This window comes from Oryzias latipes, chromosome 3 (genome assembly GCF_002234675.1).
Source record: "Oryzias latipes chromosome 3, ASM223467v1".
Taxonomy (NCBI): Eukaryota; Metazoa; Chordata; class Actinopteri; order Beloniformes; family Adrianichthyidae; genus Oryzias; species Oryzias latipes.
This window is the reverse complement of record NC_019861.2, coordinates 4,621,481-4,644,720: the sequence shown is the minus strand read 5'-3', so window position 1 is coordinate 4,644,720 and position 23,240 is coordinate 4,621,481. Positions and strand designations below refer to the sequence as shown.

The window sequence follows — 23,240 nt, the reverse complement described above, 5'->3', positions numbered from 1 at the left end:
AAAGCCGTTATGTTTATTTGAAGCCATATTATCATGATTTGGATGGATGGATGGATGGATACTTTAGGAAATTAGGTAACTAGATTTAGTTCTAATCCAAAGAATTAGAAGAAGATGGACCACTCCTGCTCTATTTAAAGCCCAATATTTTTGTGAAATAATGTATACTTTGTCCCTATGACCAACAATTTTTGTAAATATCATAAAGGTCTAATTGGTTTTAACCCATCAGGCTGCAACTTATGTGCCTGTTCCATTGTGCTTTCCTTTCTATGATCAATCAATCAAGCTGAAGAGAACCTTTAATCAATGTACAACACAAGGACGTATAAAAGACACATGTAAACATAGGTTAAAAGCATAAAAAAGTCATAAAACACAATTTGTTAAAAGTAACAACAATTAAGATAAAAAAAATGGAGAAAACTCAGTTTGAGAAACAACTGTACTGCTTAAAAACAGAAAGGGTAAAAATGTACAAATGATAATCTATAAGAAAACATGAAGTACTAAAATGCCACACAAATAAATACATTTAATTATGGAAATACAAAGTTATAAAGCAGAGTCTTTCATTTAAAAATCCCCACACATGCAGGAACTCTCAGATCCTCAGGCAAGTTATTCTACTGGAATAACTGGAAGGTTTGTGAGGAGGACTAAGGAGAACTGATGAATAAGAAGGTCACAATCCATTAAGACCTTAAAAACTAGAAGGAGAATCTTCAAATCATTCCTGAAGCTGACAGGAAGCCAGAGCAGAGACTTAAAGACAAGAGGGATGAGGTGATGAGTGATCTCTTCCTCTCATTGGTTAAAACACCTGCAGCTGAGTTCTGGCCCAGTTGCTGACGGACCGCCCTGGAAGACCAGATAAAGAGCATTACAGTAATCCAGTCTACATGTGATAAAAGCTTGGATATAAACTTCTGTGCTGATTCTGGTGATAAAAGGTCAGACTCTGGAGATATTTTTAAATGACATATTTGAGATGTAATCTTTTAAGTTAAGATCTGCGTCAAAGAAAACTCCACATTTTTGTTACCTAAATTTATGCTGGATCCAAAGTCTGTCGCGTTAAAGAGAAATGGTAAATGGCGTTTTCCTCTTTAGCGCTTTTTTACATTGCCTTAGGGCCCAATGAGCTTCAGAGTTCCATTCAGCCACGCACACACATTCACACACATTCACACACTGATGGCGGCTCCGCTGCCAAACATGACACCAGTCTAGAGCCACCAGGAGCATCGTGGGGTTCAGTACCAGGCTCAGAAACACTAACAAGGGAACAAAATGTCCAACATTTTACCGCATGATAGTATTTACGCAAGTATGTAATCTAGGCATCATGTCTGAGGATGATTTTGGTTGATTACATTAGTTATCATGAAACTTTGGAAGATTTTTTGAAGTCATTATCTGGAAACACTTCAGTTTTATTTCCCCTGCCTCCTACGTTGTTGGAATAAAATTAACTACAGTATTAGACACAGAGGAGCTCAGAAGACTGAAGTCGCCTCCCACGAAGCTCTCACTCCCTATTATTTAGTGTTCTGTGTTACTAAGGCAACAGTCTAAATATCCCTCTTCTTCTTCTCCTTCTTCTTCTCTCGGGCTCCAGAAAATAATGGAATAGATTTGTGTGCCCCATCAGCACACTGCAGCCACAGATTAGTACAAGTATTCAAATTATGTCTTGATACTGAGCTGCGACTCTGATTGTGTTGTTATCAGTCAGGCTGGGTGTGTCTGAGCTTCTGCTGTTTGTCATGCTGCCTGTGACCAGTTTGTCATCTGTTGCTAGAATGTTCCCTGTTACCCAATGTCTGATGGTTGCCTGGCAAAGCTTGAACTCCCCAAACTCCTGCGTTCAGCTGCTGAACAGTGGCCTTTGGCTTTTGGCTGCTCCCTGCAGGGGGCGCCACAGTGACCAAACTCGGACCACATCTGATCTGCCATAGGAGTTCTGTTTGGGATTTGGTTTCACGTCAGATGACCTTCCTGACACAATCCTCTACATTTCTACCAATTGAAACATTTTGTTTGCTAACAACATTTTAATAGAATGGAACTCTGCATTTATGAATTATTATGTTTATGAACAAAGAATATTAACCTGATATGGCAAAGGTCACTTCTTAACACAACAAGATAAACTGTTAAAAGGCTAAGCTCATTCAACGTCTGCAATGAAATGTTACACATTTTAGTATCGTTGCATTGAGGCCAGAACTGTTTTTTTATGGTCTGTAGTCAGCCGGGACAACAACATCACAGCGAGGGCCGGCTGAAGGAATTGATAAGGAAGTGGTTTCCTGTGCTGGGCGAGGGGGTTCAGGCTGTGGGGTCCCTCCCTGGTGGAGGACAGAATGAAGAGCAGGATGCAGGCCGTCCTCAGTAACACAGATAACCCGCTGTCCAAGACTTTGGCTTCTCAGTTCTGCAGCCGCAGTTACAGGTTTAACTCACTGCACTGCAGAACTGAGAGGTCCTGTTGATCTTTATCCCAGTCTAAATAAGAGTTTATACAAATTAATTAATTATTATAATAGCTTTTATGATTTTTTTTAAATAATATCTTTAAACAAGCTTTTTAAGTACTTATTTTATTTTACTTTCAACTTTAATTGTGTGTGTTTGTGCGTGTGTGTGCGTGGCTTTTGGGTTGTCCAGGCCTGTGGAGGGCCGTACGTAGGAGCGGCCGCATCATAAAGGGAGCGCGCGTGTGGCTTGTGCGTCCATCTTAAAGGATGTCATGAAAGCGGACGCAGGTCGCGCTTAACTCATCTAGTTGACAGCATTCACCTCTCCTACAGTTTTGTTGCCACAGAAAGGCCTCAAGGCTTGTAATGGGACCCTTACTGTTCATGATCTACCTTCCCCCCTTGGCCACATCTTCCGTAAACCCAACATTCACTTTCACTGCAGATGACACCCACCTGCCTTCCTCTCCAATTGCCTCCTTGAAATAAAATCCTGGTTCACTTCAAACTTTTCACTGAACTGTTCACTGTAGGAATGAAGACCACCTTAAATAAGCTCCATAACCTTTCCATTTACTGGTCCATCCTCCCCTCAGGTCAAGAGCCTGGGTGTCATTCTCGACAGCACTCTCTCCTTTACCGCCCACCTGAATAACATCACCGGGACCGCTTATTTCCACCCTCGCAACATCCGCCGTCTCTGTCCCTCACTCAGCCCTCACTCCACAGCCGTTCTAGTGCTCAGTCACATCACCTCCCGTCTGGACTACTGCAACTCCCTTCTATCTGGACTCTCCTACAAAACTATTTGCAAACGTCAAAACTCTGCACAAACCCCCTTCACTCTGCACAGCTCCCCTTTTTTTGCAGCAGTCTTGACAGACTTTCTGATGGACAGCTTCTCAATCCAGATAAGAAAAGCTGAAGAAGAACTCATACATTCGAGTCAGATATTAAGGTCTTCAGCAAAAACGTTTTGCAGCTTTTTTTTCTTTTCTGGTTGATAGTAATTCCTCATGATTCTTAGGGTTCCAGGCTGGCAATCTGTGGTGCCAATCAAATTTATGCACAAGTGTCATAGTCTTAAAAAACATTTATGAGACATTATTAAATATTTTCAAAGAAGTCGACGTGCCTCTTTTCACCTCATCTGTGATGTCTAAGGACTTGATGCTTGATGAGAAATAGCTGTGACTCTCACAGGAGACCTTAGAGGAGGGGAGGGCATCCAGGAGAAGTCACAGCCTGCCAGACTAATCAAAACATAAAACCACAACAATAGGCATTTCATGATATAATGCCTTTTTTGTCATTTTCCAACATCATTTAGATGATTTGTGGAAATGTCCAGGGTCCAATTTTAACTGCTGCTATTTGGTGTTTTATGGCCTTTTATAATCAACCTTGAATTTTCCCATTTCTGTGTCGGCTGAAAAAGAAAAACCTCTTGGAAACGACGCTTTTCTTTGAGACTGACTGGCTGTAGATAATAAAACATAAAATTGTAGTCTTTTTATTTTTACTGAAGTTAAGTTATTTGTAATTTAACCCCAACAAGGTGTGCATTATTAAAATTAATGAAAAATGTGGAGGTCTGAATTGTATGATAAGTAGAGGCTAGTTGCTTTTGTGAAGTCATTTAATTTCTGACAATGGACACCTTGAAGGACATTATCCTGCTTAAACCATGAACACTTACAAAAGAAAAAAAACATCAAATCAATTATTAGTACTTAAATCTTGTTATTTTTTAGATTAAATAAAATCTATTTATAGATAGTCATAGTAATGTGTTCTGAGGTTCTGTTGCTCTATTTAGGCCATCGTAACGATATAGAATATTTGGGATATGTGACCCGGGACTTTTTTCATAGGTGTGCATTATCAATGTGGTTTATCACTTTTTGATCAACACCCAACAGCCAATCGCAATCGAGTACACACCCGGACCGTGTTACAATGCTTTTCAATGCCTTGTGCTTTTGAAAGTATGTATTAATACTTTTTGAAGATCAACGGCTACCATTTCCTTGTCACGTTTTTCTTTGGAGAGAACTGTCCTTACGTTTTAAGCAACCACATTTATACTGAAAATGCAAATGTAGTGAAAAACTAGAACCAAGCCTCAGACAGGTCCACCTCTTGTGCATCAGATACTTCACCCACTGATTTGGCCAGAAGCTCCACTTCACCCTTTTTCAATGAGATTCATCTGCAGTGTTTAAGTCATGAGCATTTTTTTAATCCACTAGCGGGTTCAAACATGGGAACCCAGGTTTCCACTGCTCAAGACCCCTACACCTTATTCACAGACTCTTGCTTTTTCTCCACAGCTGCTGTATGAGGAATGGGCCAGCTACAGTGTGTTCTACAAGTATCAGCCTGTTGGACTCATCAGGTCAGACCCACACTCCAACTGGTGCTCCATCACACATCTGACAGTTACGACTTTAATTATTGTTAGGTAGGCAGTCATCAAGCACCATAGGTTTCTAAAATTATTATAAAGTCATCAGACACACAGGCCACAACTTCCTGTGTCAGCTCATCTGACACACACACTAACTTATTGACCAAACAGCCTTTAGTCACCAGAAAGGGTTGACTCTTTGTTAATTAACTTTAAAAAGAGACATGTTCCTGAGTTTGTAAACCATTATGGACTCATAGGATTGTGATCTACAGCAGAACTGGACCTTAAAAAGTGGTCCAGACATTATTAGACTGCTCATTAGAGAAGCTTCTTCCGTTGTAACTGCTGGTGGGAATTTCAGGTTTTGTGCTGACTGCTTCAGAGGTGTGGCATCAAAGTTAAACAGCTCTGTGGATGGATTCAAGTGTCATGGATCCAGGGATTATCAGAACAGTCAGCTGAATCCTGGGGGTGTGGCTCAGAGGTGGTGACATTATTGTTTGGGAATGGGAGAAGAGTTCCAGATCCCATCCCCGTTAAGCGAAGGCTTCTCCATTATATTAGAACCTCAGTTGTGAAAGTCCACCTGAACTCAGGAGTGGACCAAACGGGCAAACTCTGGCTAAATAACATCAAATGTTTGGTCTATTTTGCTCCACCTCTGAAATCAGCACTTTGATTGACCTGAATTCTTCATCATGTGTTAGACGACTACTTGGATTTGCAGTGAAAGATTTTCTAGATTGACATTCATAGTCCAATTCCCCAAAAACAGAATCCTGACATAACATCAACGACTGAGAACATCTGCAAACATCATGGTAGACTCCAGACCAATGACTTGTGTACTTATTCCCACAGGAAGTATTTTGGAGAGAAGGTTGGTCTGTATTTTGCCTGGTTAGGGGTGTACACACAGATGCTCATCCCGGCCTCCATTGTTGGAGTTATTGTGTTCCTCTACGGCTGTGCCACCGTCGACAGCAACATACCCAGGTACATAAGTCTTTCCAACTGCAATTGATTCTCAAGGCCAGTTTTTCAAAAAGTATGGATTAAGTACAGTTTAGTTTTTAAGTTTTACAGCTACATTATGGACCCCACTGTATGTGTACTAATGCTTTTCTAAACATGACTATACCTAATGGCTAAGCTCCTCGACCTTCAGGAAAATGTAACCATGTCTGTGCAGGAAGCTCATTTAAGAAAAGCATGCCTGCTTACACTCAACAAAAGGGGTAACACCCTCACCACCTCCTCACCCCTTTATTCTGAAGAAAAAAACCTGTTGGAGGTTTTCACCTCCAGGGATTGTTGAAATATCAGAACCAACAACCAATGTGCAGTTAAATGATAAGTTGAATTTCCTGCCTTTTCTTTCTGCCCTGCACCTGTTAGTATGGAGATCTGTGATCCCAGAAACGACATCATCATGTGTCCACTGTGTGACCGAGCTTGCAGCTACTGGAAGCTGGTGACGGCGTGTGGCACAGCTCGAGCCAGCCACCTGTTCGACAACGAAGCCACAGTCTTCTTCTCCATCTTCATGGCTCTCTGGGGTGAGGAAACACAAATGCTACCATCAGACTGAAAGAAGAGGCTGCTGTTGGTTGACCGAGTAGACCGTAAAAAGTGGGATTACTGAACCAGAGGGATACAGGAAAGTTCCAGCACAAATTCATAATGGTCTGATGCAGATGGTCTGTCTTTGATGTTCTGCCAGACTGGCTGCCATCTGTCAACAGCAGGGGGGGTTCGGGCTCCAGAGAAGTGCTTTGTTGAAGCCCGTTGACTTGGACACGCCTGCTGTAGATCTACAGAAATACGTCCATTGCTTTTATTATCAAACATTCATTCATTCACACATTTTTTCAAGCATTTACATATTTCTAGCTGTCTTTATTTATTTAATAGTTAATTAGTTGACTAATGATTTTAGTTTTCTTCAGTGAAGATCTAATTTATTTTGTATGTTATTATTTTTTATGATTTGAACTCAAAGTTTTTAAGCATTGTGACAGAGAAAGGAAGCAAATGTGTTGAATCGAGACTCTGTTCTTCATGTGTAGGTTTTTCTGGTGTGACCTTTACTCGCTCTTCAGGTTGATGATGGCTCTCCTTGTTCAGCCTCCTCCTTCCTGTGCGCCAGCTGAGCAGGACACACTTTAGCCTCAGTAGATGCTGAGCATCCACATAGATGAATAGAAAGTGAAGGCACGTCGTTTGTGTTTCATGTCTGGCTTGTTATCAGCACAGTGCTGAAGAGCCAGGAGGCCTTTTCTGTCTGTGAGGCTTCATCAGCTGCACACCGGGTCGAATCCTATCTGTGCTCTGAGGCTTGATGAGCCGCTAACGACATCATCAATGTGTTTCTGAGATAACGGTCAGTAATGAAGCATTGTTGTAATCAAAATACATTATCTGGGTAAAGTCTCGTTGGTCTTGACTCAGATTAACAATCAGCCATAATTAACCCATTGGATGTAATATTGGAGAACAATGATTGTTGGGGATTGACGATAAATATCTAGACCTTTAAATATTTATTTGGATAAGCTGACTTTTCAAGAAGGGGGGGCTGGAGGTTGTGGTCCAACTATCGGGGACTCACAATCCTCAGCCTCCCTAGTGAAGTATTAACCAGAATACTGGAGAAGAGAGTTCGTCCGATAGTCGAATCTCAGATCCAGGAACAACTGAGTGCTGTCTGTCCTGGTCATGGAACAGTGGACCAGCTCTACACTCTCTTTAGGGTGCCGGAGAGTTTGTGGGAGTTTGCTGATCCAGTCAACATGTGTTTTGGGGATTTGGAGAGGGCGTTTTACCGCGTCCCCCATGGTGTCCTGTGGAAGGTGCTCTGAGAGTATGGGGTCCGGGGAGTCTTACTGAGGGCTGTCTGGTCTCTGTATGACCGGAGCAGGAGCTTAGTTTGCATAGAAGTGTAAATTGGACCTGTTCTCGGTGCATGTTGGATTCCGGCAGGGCTGCCCTTTATCACCGGTTCTGTTTATAATTATTGATAAAGGGCTGGGCAGCCAGGGGATGAAGGGGGTCTGGTTTCAGGACCACAGGATTTCCTCTCTGTTCTTTGCAGATGATGTTGTCCTGTTTGCTTCATCGAGCCAGGACTTCCAGCGTGCATTGGGGCAGTTTGCGGCCAAGTGTGAAGCGGCTTGGATGAGGGTCAGCACTGCTAGATCTGAGGCTGGAGATGGGTGGTTTGTCCTCTCTGGGTGTGTGGAGGGCTCTTGGCCCAGCTGGAGGAGTTTAAATATCTTAGGGTCTTCAAAAGTGAGGGAAGATGGGAGTGGACGGTTGGAAGGCGGTTTGGGTTGTAAGGCAAGGCAAGTTTATTTGTATAGCACAATTCGTACACAAAGTAATTCAAGGTGCTTCACAAAACAGAAAAATGCATTAAAATCACAATACATCATAGAAATAATCAACGTAAAATTTACTTTAAAAGAAAAGAAAAGAAAAAAAATAAATAATAATAATTGAAAATTGATTTAAAAATAAAGGAAGGAAAGGAAAGAAAAGTGCAGATAGGACCTTTCAGTCATATACACGGCTAAGCAAATCTAAGTCTAGATTTGAACATGAACACAGAAGAGGCCTGTCTTACGACTTCAGGGAGGCTGTTCCAGATTTTAGCTGCAGTATATTGAAACGCTGATTCCCCTTGTTTAGTTCTGACTCTGGGAATCAACAGGAGGCCGGCCCCTGAGGTCCTCAGAGTACGAGATGGTTCATATGGCACTAACATGTCAGAGATGTACTTTGGTGCTCGGCCATGGAGAGACTTGTACACAAGCAGAGCTGCTTTGAAGTTTATTCTTTGAGGTACAGGGAGCCAGTGCAGAGACCTGAGCACAGGACTAATGTGATCATACTTCCTGGTTCTGGTCAGGACTCGAGCAGCAGCATTCTGGATGTACTGAAGCTGTTTTACAGCTCGTTTGGAGAGGCCGGTGAGCAGGCCGTTACAGTAGTCTAACCTACTGGAGACAAATGCATGAATAAGTATCTCCAGGTCTGGCTTTGACACTGTTTTTGATTTTGGCAATGTTTTTCAGATGGTAAAATGCCGCTGATGTTACTGACTTGATATGGCTGTTAAAGTTCAGGTCAGAGTCCATGATTACCCCTAGATTTCTGACTTGATTTGAGGGTTTAAGAGACAGAGAATGAAGGTAGCTGCTGACACTTTCTCTTTGTTTCTGTGGGCCAAAAATAATAACTTCGGTCTTGTTTGAGTTTAGCTGGAGAAAGTTGTTCTGCATCCACGCACTGATCTGTTGGAGGCAGTGGTTGAGAGAATCCACCGGCCCATATTCACCTGTTGTCAGTGACACATAGATCTGAGTATCATCTGCATAGTTGTGATAAGATATGTTATTACTGCGTATTAACTGCCCTAGTGGCAGCATGTAGAGGTTGAACAGAAGGGGTCCCAGGATCGATCCCTGGGGCACACCACAAGTCAAGGCCATGTAGTCTGAGACACAACTCCCAATTTCAACAAAATATTTCCTGTCTTCCAGATAAGACTTGAGCCAACTTAGGGCAGATCCAGAGATGCCAACCCAGTCTTGGAGTCTGTGCAAAAGGATACCATGATCAACAGTATCAAAGGCAGCACTCAGGTCTAGCAGGATTAAGACAGTGTCTTGTAGTCGCTGTACTTGTCTGTTGTGGTGAAGGAGAGAGCTGAGCCAGAAAACAAAGTTCTCAATTTACTGGTAGAACTTTGTTCTAAAACTAACCTATGGTCATGAGCTCTGGGTCATGACCGAAAAAACGATCTCCCAAATACAAGCCGCTGAAATGAGCTTCCTCTGTAAGTTGGCTGGACGCTCCCTTAAAGATAGGCTGAGAAGCTCGGTCACCTGCAGAGAGCTCGGAGTAGAGCCACTGTTCCCTCACATCAGTTGAGCTGGCTCAGGCATCTGGTTTGGATGGATGGATGGATGGATGGATGGATGGATGGATGGATGGATGGGTTGAAGTTTTCAGGGGTTCAGGGGTTGAAGTTTTCAGTTAGTTTCAAGTCCTAACTGGACTTGTTTTTCTTCTTCCTCAGCTGTTCTTTTTATGGAGCATTGGAAGAGACGACAAATGAGGCTGAACTACACCTGGGATCTGACTGGTTTTGGTGAGGAAGAAGAGGTATGAAGAACTTGTCAGTACTTTAGTGCATGACTTGGATTTTAGTTTAAATTTCTATTGTGTTTGTTTAATATCATGATATTTTTGTGACAAAAAGCAACATGATTTTATTATTTCTTTTCATAAAATCTGTCAAGAATCCTCATTACTAAAATGTATCAATAAAATGTGGTGATAATGTTCCTTATGCTTTTGACCGGACCATAAACGATTTAACAGGTTCATTAATTACCAATATTAATGAGAAAAACTGCAAAGAAGCACTTGATACTTTATCAGAACATATCTGCAGGTGTTGATTTGTGTTAGCTGTTTCATCATCATGATGGCTTTCTCTTTTGGAGTAGTTACCTCTAAACCTGGTTTGTTTTCTCAGTCTGGAGAGAAACATCCACAGGCAAACTACTGAATCATTGTTGATAACTTTATGAGGACTGGCTGCTTTTTGAGAAATTCTGAAAGCTTCTTTATTATCAGGGAACATAAAGATCTATTAGCATTTGCACTATAGAACAACCTAAAAAGCAGAAGCCTGTAAGAACTTTGACCAGAGCTATTATTTTTTTTATGGATTTTGCAATGATTCCTTTAAAAAACATCCATGTATTTTTCTTATTGCCCCCCCTTTTTCTACATGCTATTGTTGATCTATGAAGCATCATCTAAGTAGAACACATTTCTGTTGTCTAGGATTTTCTTTGGACACTGACATCGTCTCCCTTTGTTTTTATTGTTTGACTTTACAGGAGGACCATAAGGTTTGACTTTAACTTGTTCTCTTTAGTCCCGGTTTCCAGCTAAACTTCTGCTTCCTGTCCGGGTGTTGGCTTACATTTTCTTCCCTCAAAGTGACTTACATGACATCCTCTTCTTACCTTTTCTGTGGCGGTGGGCCTGTGACTGATCTCTGAGGTTCACCCTCATTGGTGGAGATGTTCAGCTGTCTCCTTACATTGGCTGGTGGAGCTGAAGATCTCATAGAAGCCTAACTGGACATTTTCTTTCTCACTTCTTTTCATGCACTAACAATGTGCTGTTCACTGTAGAAAAAACCTCCAGCACTCCACACCCCAGTACTTAAAGAGTAAATGTAGGTGAGAGATATGCCCAGGCCTTCCATACATTCAGACTCTGACTTTAGTGATGCTCCATCAATGCAGAACATTTACACTTGTTGTTAGAAGTATCAGTATGTGATTAACTTTTTCAACCAACGTTTACCGGCGGAATCGTAGAAAAAAACGGACACACAAGAAGGGAACTAGACGAAACAATCACAAAAAAATGGACTCGTGGACTCCAGTCGCATGACTTGGACTCCAGTCACGTGACTTGGACTCCAGTCACGTGACTTGGACTCCAGTCACGTGACTTGGACTCCAGTCACGTGACTTGGACTCCAGTCACGTGACTTGGACTCCAGTCACGTGACTTGGACTCCAGTCACGTGACTTGGACTCCAGTCAGACTCGAGTCTGACTTTAGACTCAACTTGACAAAATTTGAAAATACTTGCATCTTGACTTAGAACTTTACCAGCAGTCCCACTGGACTTAACTATGACTTGAGCCTTTTGACTCAAAGACTTGCTACTTTCCCCGACACACAACGATTAAAACACATGTTGACAAAGACTGCAATCTCGCTGTCTGTGTGGATGTCTGCATCGGTCTCAATCAGGTCCACATTGTTTAATTTGACATCATCCAACCAATCAAATTGCAAGACTATCTGTCAAACAAGCAGACAGTTTCAGTTCCCAAAAATTATATGGTTGCAGGTTGAAATTCTAAACAATCCATAGCAGTAGACTTTTTTTTTGTGTGTAAATAACGGAACAAAAAAATAATCTGATCTTCTATTTTTTCTTGCTTTCTGCATCTTCTGATGACACAAAGCCTCTGCACACGAGGACTAGAAGGACGTATTTTTTTTTTTTTTACGTTTCATTTACCGTAGTAGAATCTCATTTCTCTCCTTTAAAGAGAAAAAATAAAAGGCTGCATATTACAGCCTCTCTTCTGGATCCACAATATTAAGTGTGCGATTTACCAATGTGGGGTTTAATCTCTTTATAGCACTTTTTTCAGGGCTGAGGCTTTATGCTTACATCAAGTAAACAGACAATGGAAACACTGACATGAATGAAATAATTTTTTTTAATCTTTGTGGTAAAAAAAGTTTTTTTTTGTCTATTTTTATACCTTCTTTGCTTACATGAATGGAAGATGGAGGGACCTTCAGGCCAGAAGTGAAATGTTTCCTCTGCTTTTAAATAACTCACTCATTCACTGGCGGCACAGACCCGTTAGTAAATGCTGCCTCTTTTTGGAGCTGCGGCTTCTTTGTTACCTGCAGTGCATGTTCACTCACTCACTCACTCACTCACTCACTCACTCACTCACTCACTCACTCACTCACTCACTCACTCACTCACTCACTCACTCACTCACTCACTCACTCACTCACTCACTCACTCACTCACTCACTCACTCACTCATCCACGGAATTCCCTTTCATGCACCTCTGCTCCACCTGGCTGTATGAATAAGCTGATCCACCAGGGCAGAACAGGCTAAAACCTTTCCAGAGGAAACCAGTGAGCCAAATCAGGGGCTGAACACACATGTGCCAGGCTGCTTGGAGGCTTTGGGGGGAGGAATTATCTGCATATTCTAGATGCTATCGACAGTCACGACTCATTCAACATGTTTATGCATGTCCAAAGCCTCTGCAGAGGTTCGGAGAAACACTTTGATGGTTGAGAGCTTTGGCCAAGGGGAACATTGTCTGCTATAGCAACAGTGTGTGTGGGTGAGCTTCGTCATAGGACAGTGTATTACTGATACCTATAGTATTGTATAGTACAGTATAGTGTAATATAGTAAAGTATGGTACAGAAGTGTATAGGATGGTATAATACAGTATGGTACAGAAGTTTATAAGACAGTACAGTCCTGTGTAAGACAGTATAGTACATTAAAGTGTAGTACAGTACAGTGCTGTATAAGACAGTAAAGTACATTAAAGTGTAGTACAGTATAATACAGATTTGTTTAAAACAATGTGGTATAAAACATTGTAGAACAGCTTAGTATAATAGAGTATTTTTACAGAACTGTACACGACAGTAAAGTATAATTTAATATAGTATGGTACAGTATAGTACTGTATAGGTTGATTGTCATTAAATTCTATCCAGACTTTAGAGTTTTTTGGTTTGTTTTCTCCACTTCTGCTTGAGTTTCCATCAACTGAAGAACCACTGAGTGTAACTGAACACCACGGTTGGTCGATGTGCTCCTCTTGGTAGCTGGAACACGTTCCTAAGCTTAGGCTCTGATTGCTCACTTTAAAAAACTTCCTGCATCCAAGCGGCACCTCTGGCTCACTTTTCACTCCCGGCAGGATTTTCTCTGCTGTTGAATTTCTGTATCCTAATGATTTTATCCATATTTATTGCAGGATCACAACCGAGCAGAGTATGAAATCAGGGTTATGGAGAAGACCATGAGACAAGATCAATCAGCTCCAAAGGTAAAACTGTGAACTTTGGTCTCAGTCTTTTACTCTAATGCTTCTGTCCCAACTTCTATTTATAGTATTATTTTATGTTATTCATGAGGGATTTTCCCGGGTTTAACACGCTCGAGTGTTGTGTTCAGAGCTGGATCTTTTGTGGATCTGTGGCACGGAAAGCTTTGCTTACTTATTTCTTCAAATCTTTTTTTTTTCATTTTTATTTTTTAAGCTTTAGTGTCTCATCCTACTTCAGACAATCCAACAGATTGTGAAAGTTGCAGTCATGTTGGATCACTCGGGTTCAGTGGAACGTCTTCATCCTTTAGCATGTGTCCATCTTTGCTGATGTGTCTGCCGTGTTTCACAGGAGGAGAAGGTGAAGCTGACGTGCATCGACAGAATGCCGGCTTACATGACGGTTGTGGCCATGATGGCCTTTATGGTAAGTTTGTGACCACAGTGAAAAATCTTTTTCTCTGAAAATCTCCTTGTTGGGGTCTCACCATGACATCACACCTTTCATTTGTCTTTGAGCTCCTTTCAGATGAACCAAACACTCAGTCTGAGAGGCAGTCACTCACACACATACAAGCAGCCTCAAGCTTGAACACTTAGACACGCAGAGTTTGGATCCAGATGGAGACGATGTTTTTACGCCTTTCTTTTTTATGTAACCGCCAGGAGCCTTTTTCTTTTAACAACTGTTTTTTTATTTCAACAGTTTGTCATTAGATCAGCAGCACCGTTTATTAGCTTTCCTTATCCTGCTTACTGTTTATGACTTTGAGCCTCTGTGTTTGACTTCCTCTCAATTTCAATGATGTCATTATGACCGCTAACATAGCAGTGATTGGGAGACGTGTGAGTTCAGTGTTTTTCATTGTGTTTGGGAATTCTGCTTCTTCTTTGGAGGCGGGGCTCCACCTGGACACTAAACCCATGATGGCTGTTGTTTATGTTGAAGGCATCCACACTCAGATCAATTTGGACAATTACTACACACGTCAAGAAAATGTCACCAGGAGCTGATCTTCACACACATTATAAACTCAAACCGGGGGAAAGTTCCAGCATGATCAAAGCGTTCAAAGAGCATCACAGTGTTTATGAAGCACAAAGCATTGGACTCTATTTACTTTTTTCTTTCAGTCTGCGAAGGGATTCTTTCAGTCTCACAGACGGAAATCAGCAATTCATTGATTGTTTATGCTACAGTCACTGAAACAACTTTCGGCACACTCTTCAAAATTTCATGCTGCAGTCAAGCGGGGATGACGCCATCCATCATGAAATCGTACTACAGCTGGGGGGGCCACAGGGAGGTGGCAGGCTGGATTGTCGGCTGGCAGCAGCTCTGATAGGATGATGTATAAATGTCTCCGCTGTAGGTACCATAACCATTTGGCCTGCAACAACCGTTTGGGGTCCTGGGACGAGTGCTGACGGCACATAATGTGATTAGCTGTCCGTTGGTCCGATGACGTGTCATATAGAGATTGGTCTGGACAAATGACGATACTACCATAGAAGAAGATATTATGCGGTCCGTTGTAAACAAGCAGAGCTCCGACACAGAGCGAGATTATCTTCTAAACATGCTTTTATTATTGTTATGATTATTATTAAGTGCTTTTGCAGCCGAACAGACTGCGGTCAGAACCCTTCTCCGGACCGCATGCTATGACAAATCATCTTCCCTGTGAACATGAAGCTATGAGACTCCAGCTGCTCTGAACAGAGACACAGTTCACTTGTGTGGAGCAGCAAGTTCATTCTAATAGCCACAGATCTTTTTATAATTATAATAATAATTGATACTTAATTTATCCCACAATGGGGAAATTCTTCTCCGCGTTTGACCGATCCCCTGGGGGAGCGGTGAGCTGCAGCCTAACCACACTCGGGGGGGGCAGTTGCCTAAGAGCCCTCACTGGTTGATGTTTATTGCTCACCATTGATATGGTAATTGACCCAGTACCATTGTTTATCCCCCTCCGGGAATCGAACCCTGGATTCCTGTGTGGTAGCCTCTTACCTTACCAACCGAGCTACCCAGCCGGTTGGTAAGGGTGTGGCCGGTTGTGCCAAAATCTCTCTATAAAGACTACAAAATTCATGTCAGACACAACTTATGAAGGAAAAGAACTTTAAGGCCTGTACCGGGACGAATATTCACCAGGCGTTATTCGCCAGCGTTTTTCGCCACGTTTTTTGTGTTCACACCCAGGCAATTTTCGCTGACAATGAGCTGAGCCAACATGCAATTTCATTCCCTGACATTAGATGGCGCTTAATGTAAACATAAATACTCCTGTACACAAGGTGGCGCTGCGCAACTTTACGCTTCTTAAAGTCGCTTTTCACTCAGAAGAAGAGAGCAAGTATTTACGTGCTTGTCAGAATAATACAAAGAAAACATGAATGTTTCAAGCACCAGTAGCTCCAACTGGTGCTTGGTTCGGGGATATTTTAGAATGTCCGTCATTATTTCATCGCGGCTGTGTAGACGCTACTTGGCGTCTATCTTCTTCGCTGGTATGTGTGCTCAGCAAGGCAGTTTTGTGTTTGAGCGCCCCCAAGTTGTGTTTTACTGTAACTTCAGAAGCTCCAGACACGTGTGCAAAAGCGCCATTCTCATTGGTCGAATAGATTTCGACGCGAGGCGTCCAAAAAAAAAAAACGAACCCGAGGCGGGGTTTTTTTTGACACTTTGACGCGTGGCGTTTTTTCGCGTCGGTGTGCACACTCTCATTGGTGTCTTTTGTTTAGTCACGAGGCGTTAAACATCGGCGAAAATCGCCGGCGAAATTCGTCCCGGTGTGAACGGGCCTTTAGGTTACACAAGGAAACGCGAAATGAAAATATGTAGAGCCCGAGCAGATCTCCACACTACGTAGTTTGTCCAAGTGGGGCTACCGTAGTGTGACGTTATCCTCAGTCGAAAGGACCCCGAACAGTTATTGCAGGCCGAATGGTTACAGTACCTACACCGTGATTTGCTGTTGGGTTTCAGGGTCTGTTTGAGCAGTAAAATCAACTTCAAACACGCAACAGCGTGCAGACAGCCCACCTTTCCTTGCTTCTCTGCAGGAATTGAATGTATCCAGCAATTTAAAATTGAAAAAAAATGTTTTCGCCATCGAACGGTTATTGCAGACTGAATGGTTACGGTACCTACAGCCGTCCATATGAAGTACCACTGGTTGTCATTCACCTGGTAGCCGGGGGTTAATAAAAAGCAGCAGACATTATTATTTTCACAGCATCAACGCAATTCGACAAAAGCAGGTCCCGGAGCCGCTGTGGTGTTATGAGTTTTGTGCAGCATCAATGCCGTCTCCCCGTGACGTCTGGTCATCGCCGGGCCTCGGTCCATGTCAACAGCCCTCATCGTGTGCCCGTTCTGCCTCTGTACGATTGCTAACAATCTGACGGTGGCAACACGGGGGCAGGGGGGAGGTGGTTGGAGGGTCAGACATTTTTGGGGACCTTGGAGACCCTCCCACCAGTCAATTTATCCCGCTGCTGCCTTCCTGCCTGTTACTGGTTCACCACAGCGCGACCTCCAAATCCGCCTGGGTGACAACTGACCCACGTCACAAAAATTGTCCAGTCGCTGTCAAATTTTTACTTTTTCCTAAAATCTCTGTTGGCGCCGTGCGGCGAGTAAGAGTGCAACTGCCACCACACGGCCACCTGCCGATTTAGCTGATAAAGGTCCCGGCGCTGTGGCATGATGAGATATGTGACCATCGTCTGAGGCACTAAGATGTTGATCTGTCTCACATTTGTTCTTGGATTTTCGTCAGCAGACAGTCAGGTGGGATGTTTTCTCCTTTTCTCCCAGATCACCTTGTCTTTCACCATGGCCTTTGGTGTCATCCTGTACCGGATCAGCATTAAAGCTGCCCTGCATATGGCCAGCGCTGCAGGGCAGTCCAACATCCGAGCCACTGTCAAAGGCACTGCAGCTGTCATCAACGTCGTCATCATCATCATCCTGGATGAGATTTATGCCAAGGTCGCCCGCTGGCTGACCATTCTGGGTGAGGACCTTCACACCATACCAGTATGTCGTCTGGATGGACTCCGTCAGGGATTGGTGTTGACAACTTTCTGAAAAAGAATTTTTTTTTCATTGATTAAAAAAAGAAGTAACCTCTTTTCCTCTATAATGATAATAATGAGAATGTGTTTCCAAACCCTACAACAGTCTAGTGTCTTCCATCTGAACCCGTGCTTTTTCCAGCATCTGTTTGTTATTAAACAATGTCAATGAGGATTTTTAAAGAATAATCTATAAAAATCATGAATATTCATGAAATAAATGCTATAACGGGGATGGATGAAGCACCAATTATCCTAAAAAGGGTCAATTCCTATTTTTGTGTGCTCGCAAACAGACAAAACTTGTTTTACTGCAACTAAAGGGGCACCTTTGAAAAGTTTAGATTTGTTTTGGTTTTTATAGAAGGTTTTGCTTCTTTGTTTTTATTTTTTTATTTCCACATTTGTGTTTGATACATTTTCTGTTTTTCAGAGGTTCCAAAGACCGACAAGAGTTTTGACAATCGTCTCATCTTCAAAACCTTCATCCTGAAGTTTGTCAATGCCTTCACCCCCATTGTCTACTTGGCTTTTTTTAGGGGCAGGTAATTGATGCTGAATGGTGATATTAACTAACATTTCTGGTGGATGTGCATCCATTTTTAAGCTTTATCTTGTCATGGATTGAGCCACTTGTGCTGAAGACATAGGAACAGTGACTACCGAATGAACTCATGACTTATAGTTGTTTGTTTTCAGACTCGTTGGGAGACCTGGAAAATACTTGTATGTTGTTGGATCCTATAGAATGGAAGAGGTAATCTTTGATAACTGGTCCTTTGAAGACTTCTGATCAATGTAGCATTCAGCAGGAAGAGTCTTTGCTCTATCTTAGATGACCCCACCCTAACATTGACGTGTTCTCCCTACCATGACAAAGGTGGATAAAGGTGGAAAGATTTCATGTAATCCATGGACACCAGTGAAGATCACAAATCATTGAAGAAAAAAGGTTCAGCGCACTGTCTAGTGGGTCTAGATGACCCCACTCCCAACGTTAAAGTGCCTAGGATAGCACAAGGGTTACACATAGATCCTCCTTAGTTCATCTTGCTGAACACCAGTGTGTGAGACAATAAGCTAAAGTGTCTTACTGTTATTTTCTGAATATTTTTGCATCAATTGCAGAAGAAAAGAGTTTAGATTTTGGCAAAAAGATTTATTCTTAAAAGTTGACACCTGGTCCTGAAATCCCACAGGATTTCTCTTTTAAAGCCTTGATTTGTTCACATTCATTGGAACGGCCGGGATGTCTGTGAAACATGAGCTAAAATTCACCTGTAATGACAGTTGGTCTTTACATTATCGGAATGCTGTCAGATGAAACTTTTGCTGCATTCTTCCACCCTTGAAGAAGTCTGTTCTACAGGGCAGCATTTATGTTTGTAATGATGATGCATCATAAATCTGTTTATCCTAAAACATGAGAATAAAATGATTTTGCATGTATGGTTAATGTCAGTATTTACTCTCTTCACACTCTGTTGTGTTCTCCATTAATTCATTTCTGTTTGGACATTTTTCTTTCCAAAGTGTGCTCATGCAGGCTGCCTCATGGAGCTGTGTATCCAGTTGTGTATCACTATGCTTGGCAAGCAGTTCATTCAGAACAACCTTTTTGAGATTGGCATACCGTGAGTGCAGCACAGAGGCTGGTGGACGCACACAAACACAAACACACACACAGACGTAGGGCTGAGCACAAATACATGCACTCTTGCAGGTTGCAGCATGTGGGTGAGGTGGCAGGACGCACACCTCCTCTTTCCTGCCAGACAAATGACAACTTGATTAATTCTTTCTGATTCTGATTTTGTGAAATCCGATGTCCTTGGGACAAATTGGACCAAAAAAGACTAAGACATGATCATTCCAATAATGCAATCCAGTGTTTGTATAATGAAGGACATTTCTGTTTTAGTTTTTACTGGCATCAATTTTGAATCTCCTTCAAATAAAGAACTCTCATTTCCATTAGACCAAATGCAGAGTTTAACAAGTATCAAAAAACTGCTATTTAACTGTCACCAACGTACAACCAGCTCGGCCTTAAAGCCGCCAAAGGATCATTAATTCAAAACCACCTTCACCAACGTTTGCACCCAAATGGGGCATTTAATAAAGGTCTGTTTATAATTGTTAAATAATTCAAGCCCCTAAGAAGCTAAGTGATGAATTTCTCTAATGGGCAGGAAGCTGAAGAAAATGCTTCAGAAGAGGAAGATGGATCCCCAGGAAGAGGAGAAGCAAAATAAGATCCTGCCACGGCACCAGAAAGACCACTTACTGCTTCCTTTTGCTGGCCTCAACCCCGAGTACATGGAAATGAGTGAGTGGTCTCATCGCTCCTTTACTTCGTTTAAACCTTTCTAACTTGTGTTATTAAATAATGTACTTGTAGGACCAAGCTGTTAACCCTTTGTTAGTAATGTTTATGATGGGGGGGGGTCGTTTATAATGCAGTAAGAATGGTAAACAAACTTAACTTCCTCCGCCTCCTTCTATCAGGAGAGCATGTCAATCCCTGTTCAGCTTATTTCAGATGTTGACCCCCGATTTAGAATGTTCCTTTAATGAACCTCCTTTCCATAGGAATAGAATTATTTTCAAATAACAAAAAATGGAATGAAGCCGATCCTCTCCAATTTCAGAGAAAGGGAACAGCAGCTGAGGGGATGTGTGACGGGAAAAAAGAGGTCCTGCTAGGAGGTGCAATCCAAATATGGGGTTCCCCTCTTTGGGTTTTTTTGGGTTGGGATGAAGCACATGTAGGCGAGTTCCACAGGTCCAAAGAATTCCTCTTTGTCGGTTCTAACCCCCCCAACAGGAATGTAGATGCTGCATCCACAGATTTACTGGTTGGACGACACGCCTGCTTTGCACAAACACAGCTGCTGAATCTTCAGGTTGAGACCTTCTTCCCTCACATTGGCCCCGCCCTCATGCAGCTGAGTGGACGGAGGTTTCTATCAATTTATAGAACAAAAATGCAAAACCGACAACATGTTGGGTTCTGGACAAAGTCATCACATAAACGAGACCAAAGCTTTGGTTCCAACTGCTGCAGCTATTTATGAACATTAAACAGATGATAACAGAAACACATTTTAATCACTTTAACAACCCCCACCCCCCCACCCCCTATAATTAAGTCAGTAATTATTAACATTTGAAAAAAATCTCTCTAAAAAAGCAAAAAAAAAACAGTTAAAGGGCTAAAAAAAACATGCTTGTGTACATTTTAATTAGAATTATTTCAGAATTGAAAAGTTTTTTTTTTTTTTGAAAAGATGTATTTTTCTCCTAGGGCAGAATTTTTTTTTTCCCTCAAGGATCTTTTCACTTAAGATTCCATTTATGCATTGATGTTATTTGGAAAAAAAAACATTGCTCACATAAGAAAACTTTAGCCTGAAGTTTGGGATGAGCAGGTTAGACTTGGCTGCATAATTAATAGACTGACGTTTAGCATCATTATTATGAGTGACGCACAAAAAAAGATGCACAGCTGCTTCATCCGATTTCAATTTATAAAAGTCTCAGTTTTTGGGAAACAGAAGGACAGCTTTGCTGAAAAACACAAAGATCCATATTAATATTTAATATCAAGTACTTACAAAAGCACCTATAAGTCAGAATGATATAAATGACAACTCAATAATTTCTTTCTGATTCATTTTTATTTTGTGGCCCCTCCAGTGTGTTTTATTTCTCCAGGTTGGTCGATTGAAAACAATTCCTCATATACAAAGACAACCAGGGTTTGCAGCAACAATAGAAAACGGAACGACAATGCAGTATAAGTTACACACAAATAAAACATGACGCCTTCACACATCAATATTAACAATAAATAAAAGTCTACAGCAGGCACCAAGTTATTGTTTGGAATAAAAACACAGATGGAGACCCATAAAGACATCTAAAAACATCTGCATTCATCACAAACCACATCTGTTGAAGATGTCTGAAAGGCCGCTAAGGAGACCACGCTTTGGTGTCTAGAGCGTCTGATGACTGGAGCTCATTGGCTGAGACTCGCTGACTTTGCTCACGGATGTTTGGGACCTCATTTTATTTACTGTATTTACAGATTTTGTGAAGCGCTGAGGGCAGCAGGTGTTTGTTTCTGCAAGAACTTGGGCTGCTGTGGTGGAAACAAACATAATCAGCCTACAGGTTCCAATGTTCCTAAAAGAACCCTCTTCGGTAAACTGAACACCACTGGTAGATGTCAGTAGACAGAGGAAGTTTGGACCAAAACAGCCTTAAGGCTGAATAATCTTTGCTACAAAGTACTACATTGCATTCATGCCTACTGTTGGCTAATACTATCGGTGTACTGAAACTTTCGCCAGTCTGTTGCAGGACCGCGCAACCGCTCACATTCACGCCATGGGACCATTTAGAGAAACCAGTTGATAAATGTAGCATACTGTAGTTTTTGGACTATGAAAGGAACCTGGAGGAACCAGGGAGAACATACAGTCACTGAACGGTCCCAGCTGGGATTCGAACCAGGACCTTCTTACTGTGAGGCAAGAACATTAACTCCATGACAAAGTCAAGGGAATAAAAGAAAAGGCCTCATCATATTAGGATTGTTATGGAACTTTGTCTTCTGGTTAAAAAAAACAAAAAACAAAAAACAAATGACGTGAAAAACGATAAAGAAAATGACTCCAACGATCCAGATTCCTCTTCAGTTCCACGTCTGTTGTGTACTCTGGTTTATACTTTGTAGGGAAAATGGCAAAAGGCCAGAAGCGTCGTCATGGGTCTCAGGTAATGGACGTGAGTGTTTCCACCTCTCACCGACATGAAGGCCTCTCGGTGCTCCGAGTCATGAGCTGTGAGTTTCAAACCACATCCACCTGGGGGCAGAATGTCCTCCTAAGATCCTCAGAAACTCTGTGTGTCATGAAGGGACGTGAATGCACAGCCTGCAATTCATCATTGATGTTCAATGTATTATGTCCCCGTTTTCTTGGTGATAACAGAAATGTAAATAAACGCAAAGCATGCATTTTAAAAGGACTCGGTGAGGAGGGAGGGGACATCGGGGCGTGATTGCTAGTTTGGGATGTTGATGACACGGGGATAGCGGGACAAACCACTCCTCCAGAAGCCAGGGGGAGGTGGGTGGGGATGAAGCGGAGTCGATGTGAAATAACTGACGGCTGGAGATGGACTGTCCAGGCAACGGACAGGCACCAAAACGGGACTAGTGTAAATCCAGGTTCAGCATAGCTCATACTTGTGGCTGTGCTGCTACTCTGAAACATCTGGCCTTTGTGTCTGAAAATGGAACACAGCCTCTGCAGGAATGACTTTTGAATGTCTGATTACTTTGAGGTATTTCATTGTAGATTGTGGTTTTGTGTATGAGAGCCGATTTGAGAATATAAGCAGCTTTTTTTCTCCACAATAAAGCTGTGTTAAGCCAAAGATGGATTAGTGTGGAATAATCCTGGAAATAAATCGGTAGTTTGGCTGATTCTAATAGAGAGAACGGTTTCAGTCTCACAGATGAGAGGACTACATGT

General features: G+C 42.1%; 1 protein-coding gene across 3 annotated transcripts in view; it reads left to right on the top strand.

Moving 5' to 3' along the window:
* Positions 1-23,240, top strand: part of ano1 (anoctamin 1) — a 59,166-nt gene that overhangs the window by 27,106 nt on the left and 8,820 nt on the right. For 2 of the 3 annotated variants that reach the window (XM_011486989.3, XM_011486973.3), the window contains exons 10-21: positions 4,817-4,881; positions 5,758-5,892; positions 6,295-6,455; positions 9,980-10,065; positions 10,812-10,823; positions 13,531-13,602; positions 13,955-14,029; positions 17,435-17,633; positions 18,128-18,239; positions 18,394-18,451; positions 19,228-19,328; positions 19,887-20,023. In XM_011486989.3, the coding sequence (XP_011485291.1) occupies positions 4,817-4,881; positions 5,758-5,892; positions 6,295-6,455; positions 9,980-10,065; positions 10,812-10,823; positions 13,531-13,602; positions 13,955-14,029; positions 17,435-17,633; positions 18,128-18,239; positions 18,394-18,451; positions 19,228-19,328; positions 19,887-20,023 (1,213 nt within the window). The remainder of the gene's footprint in view (positions 1-4,816; positions 4,882-5,757; positions 5,893-6,294; positions 6,456-9,979; positions 10,066-10,811; positions 10,824-13,530; positions 13,603-13,954; positions 14,030-17,434; positions 17,634-18,127; positions 18,240-18,393; positions 18,452-19,227; positions 19,329-19,886; positions 20,024-23,240) is intronic. The other variant, XM_011486983.3, reaches the window with a different exon arrangement.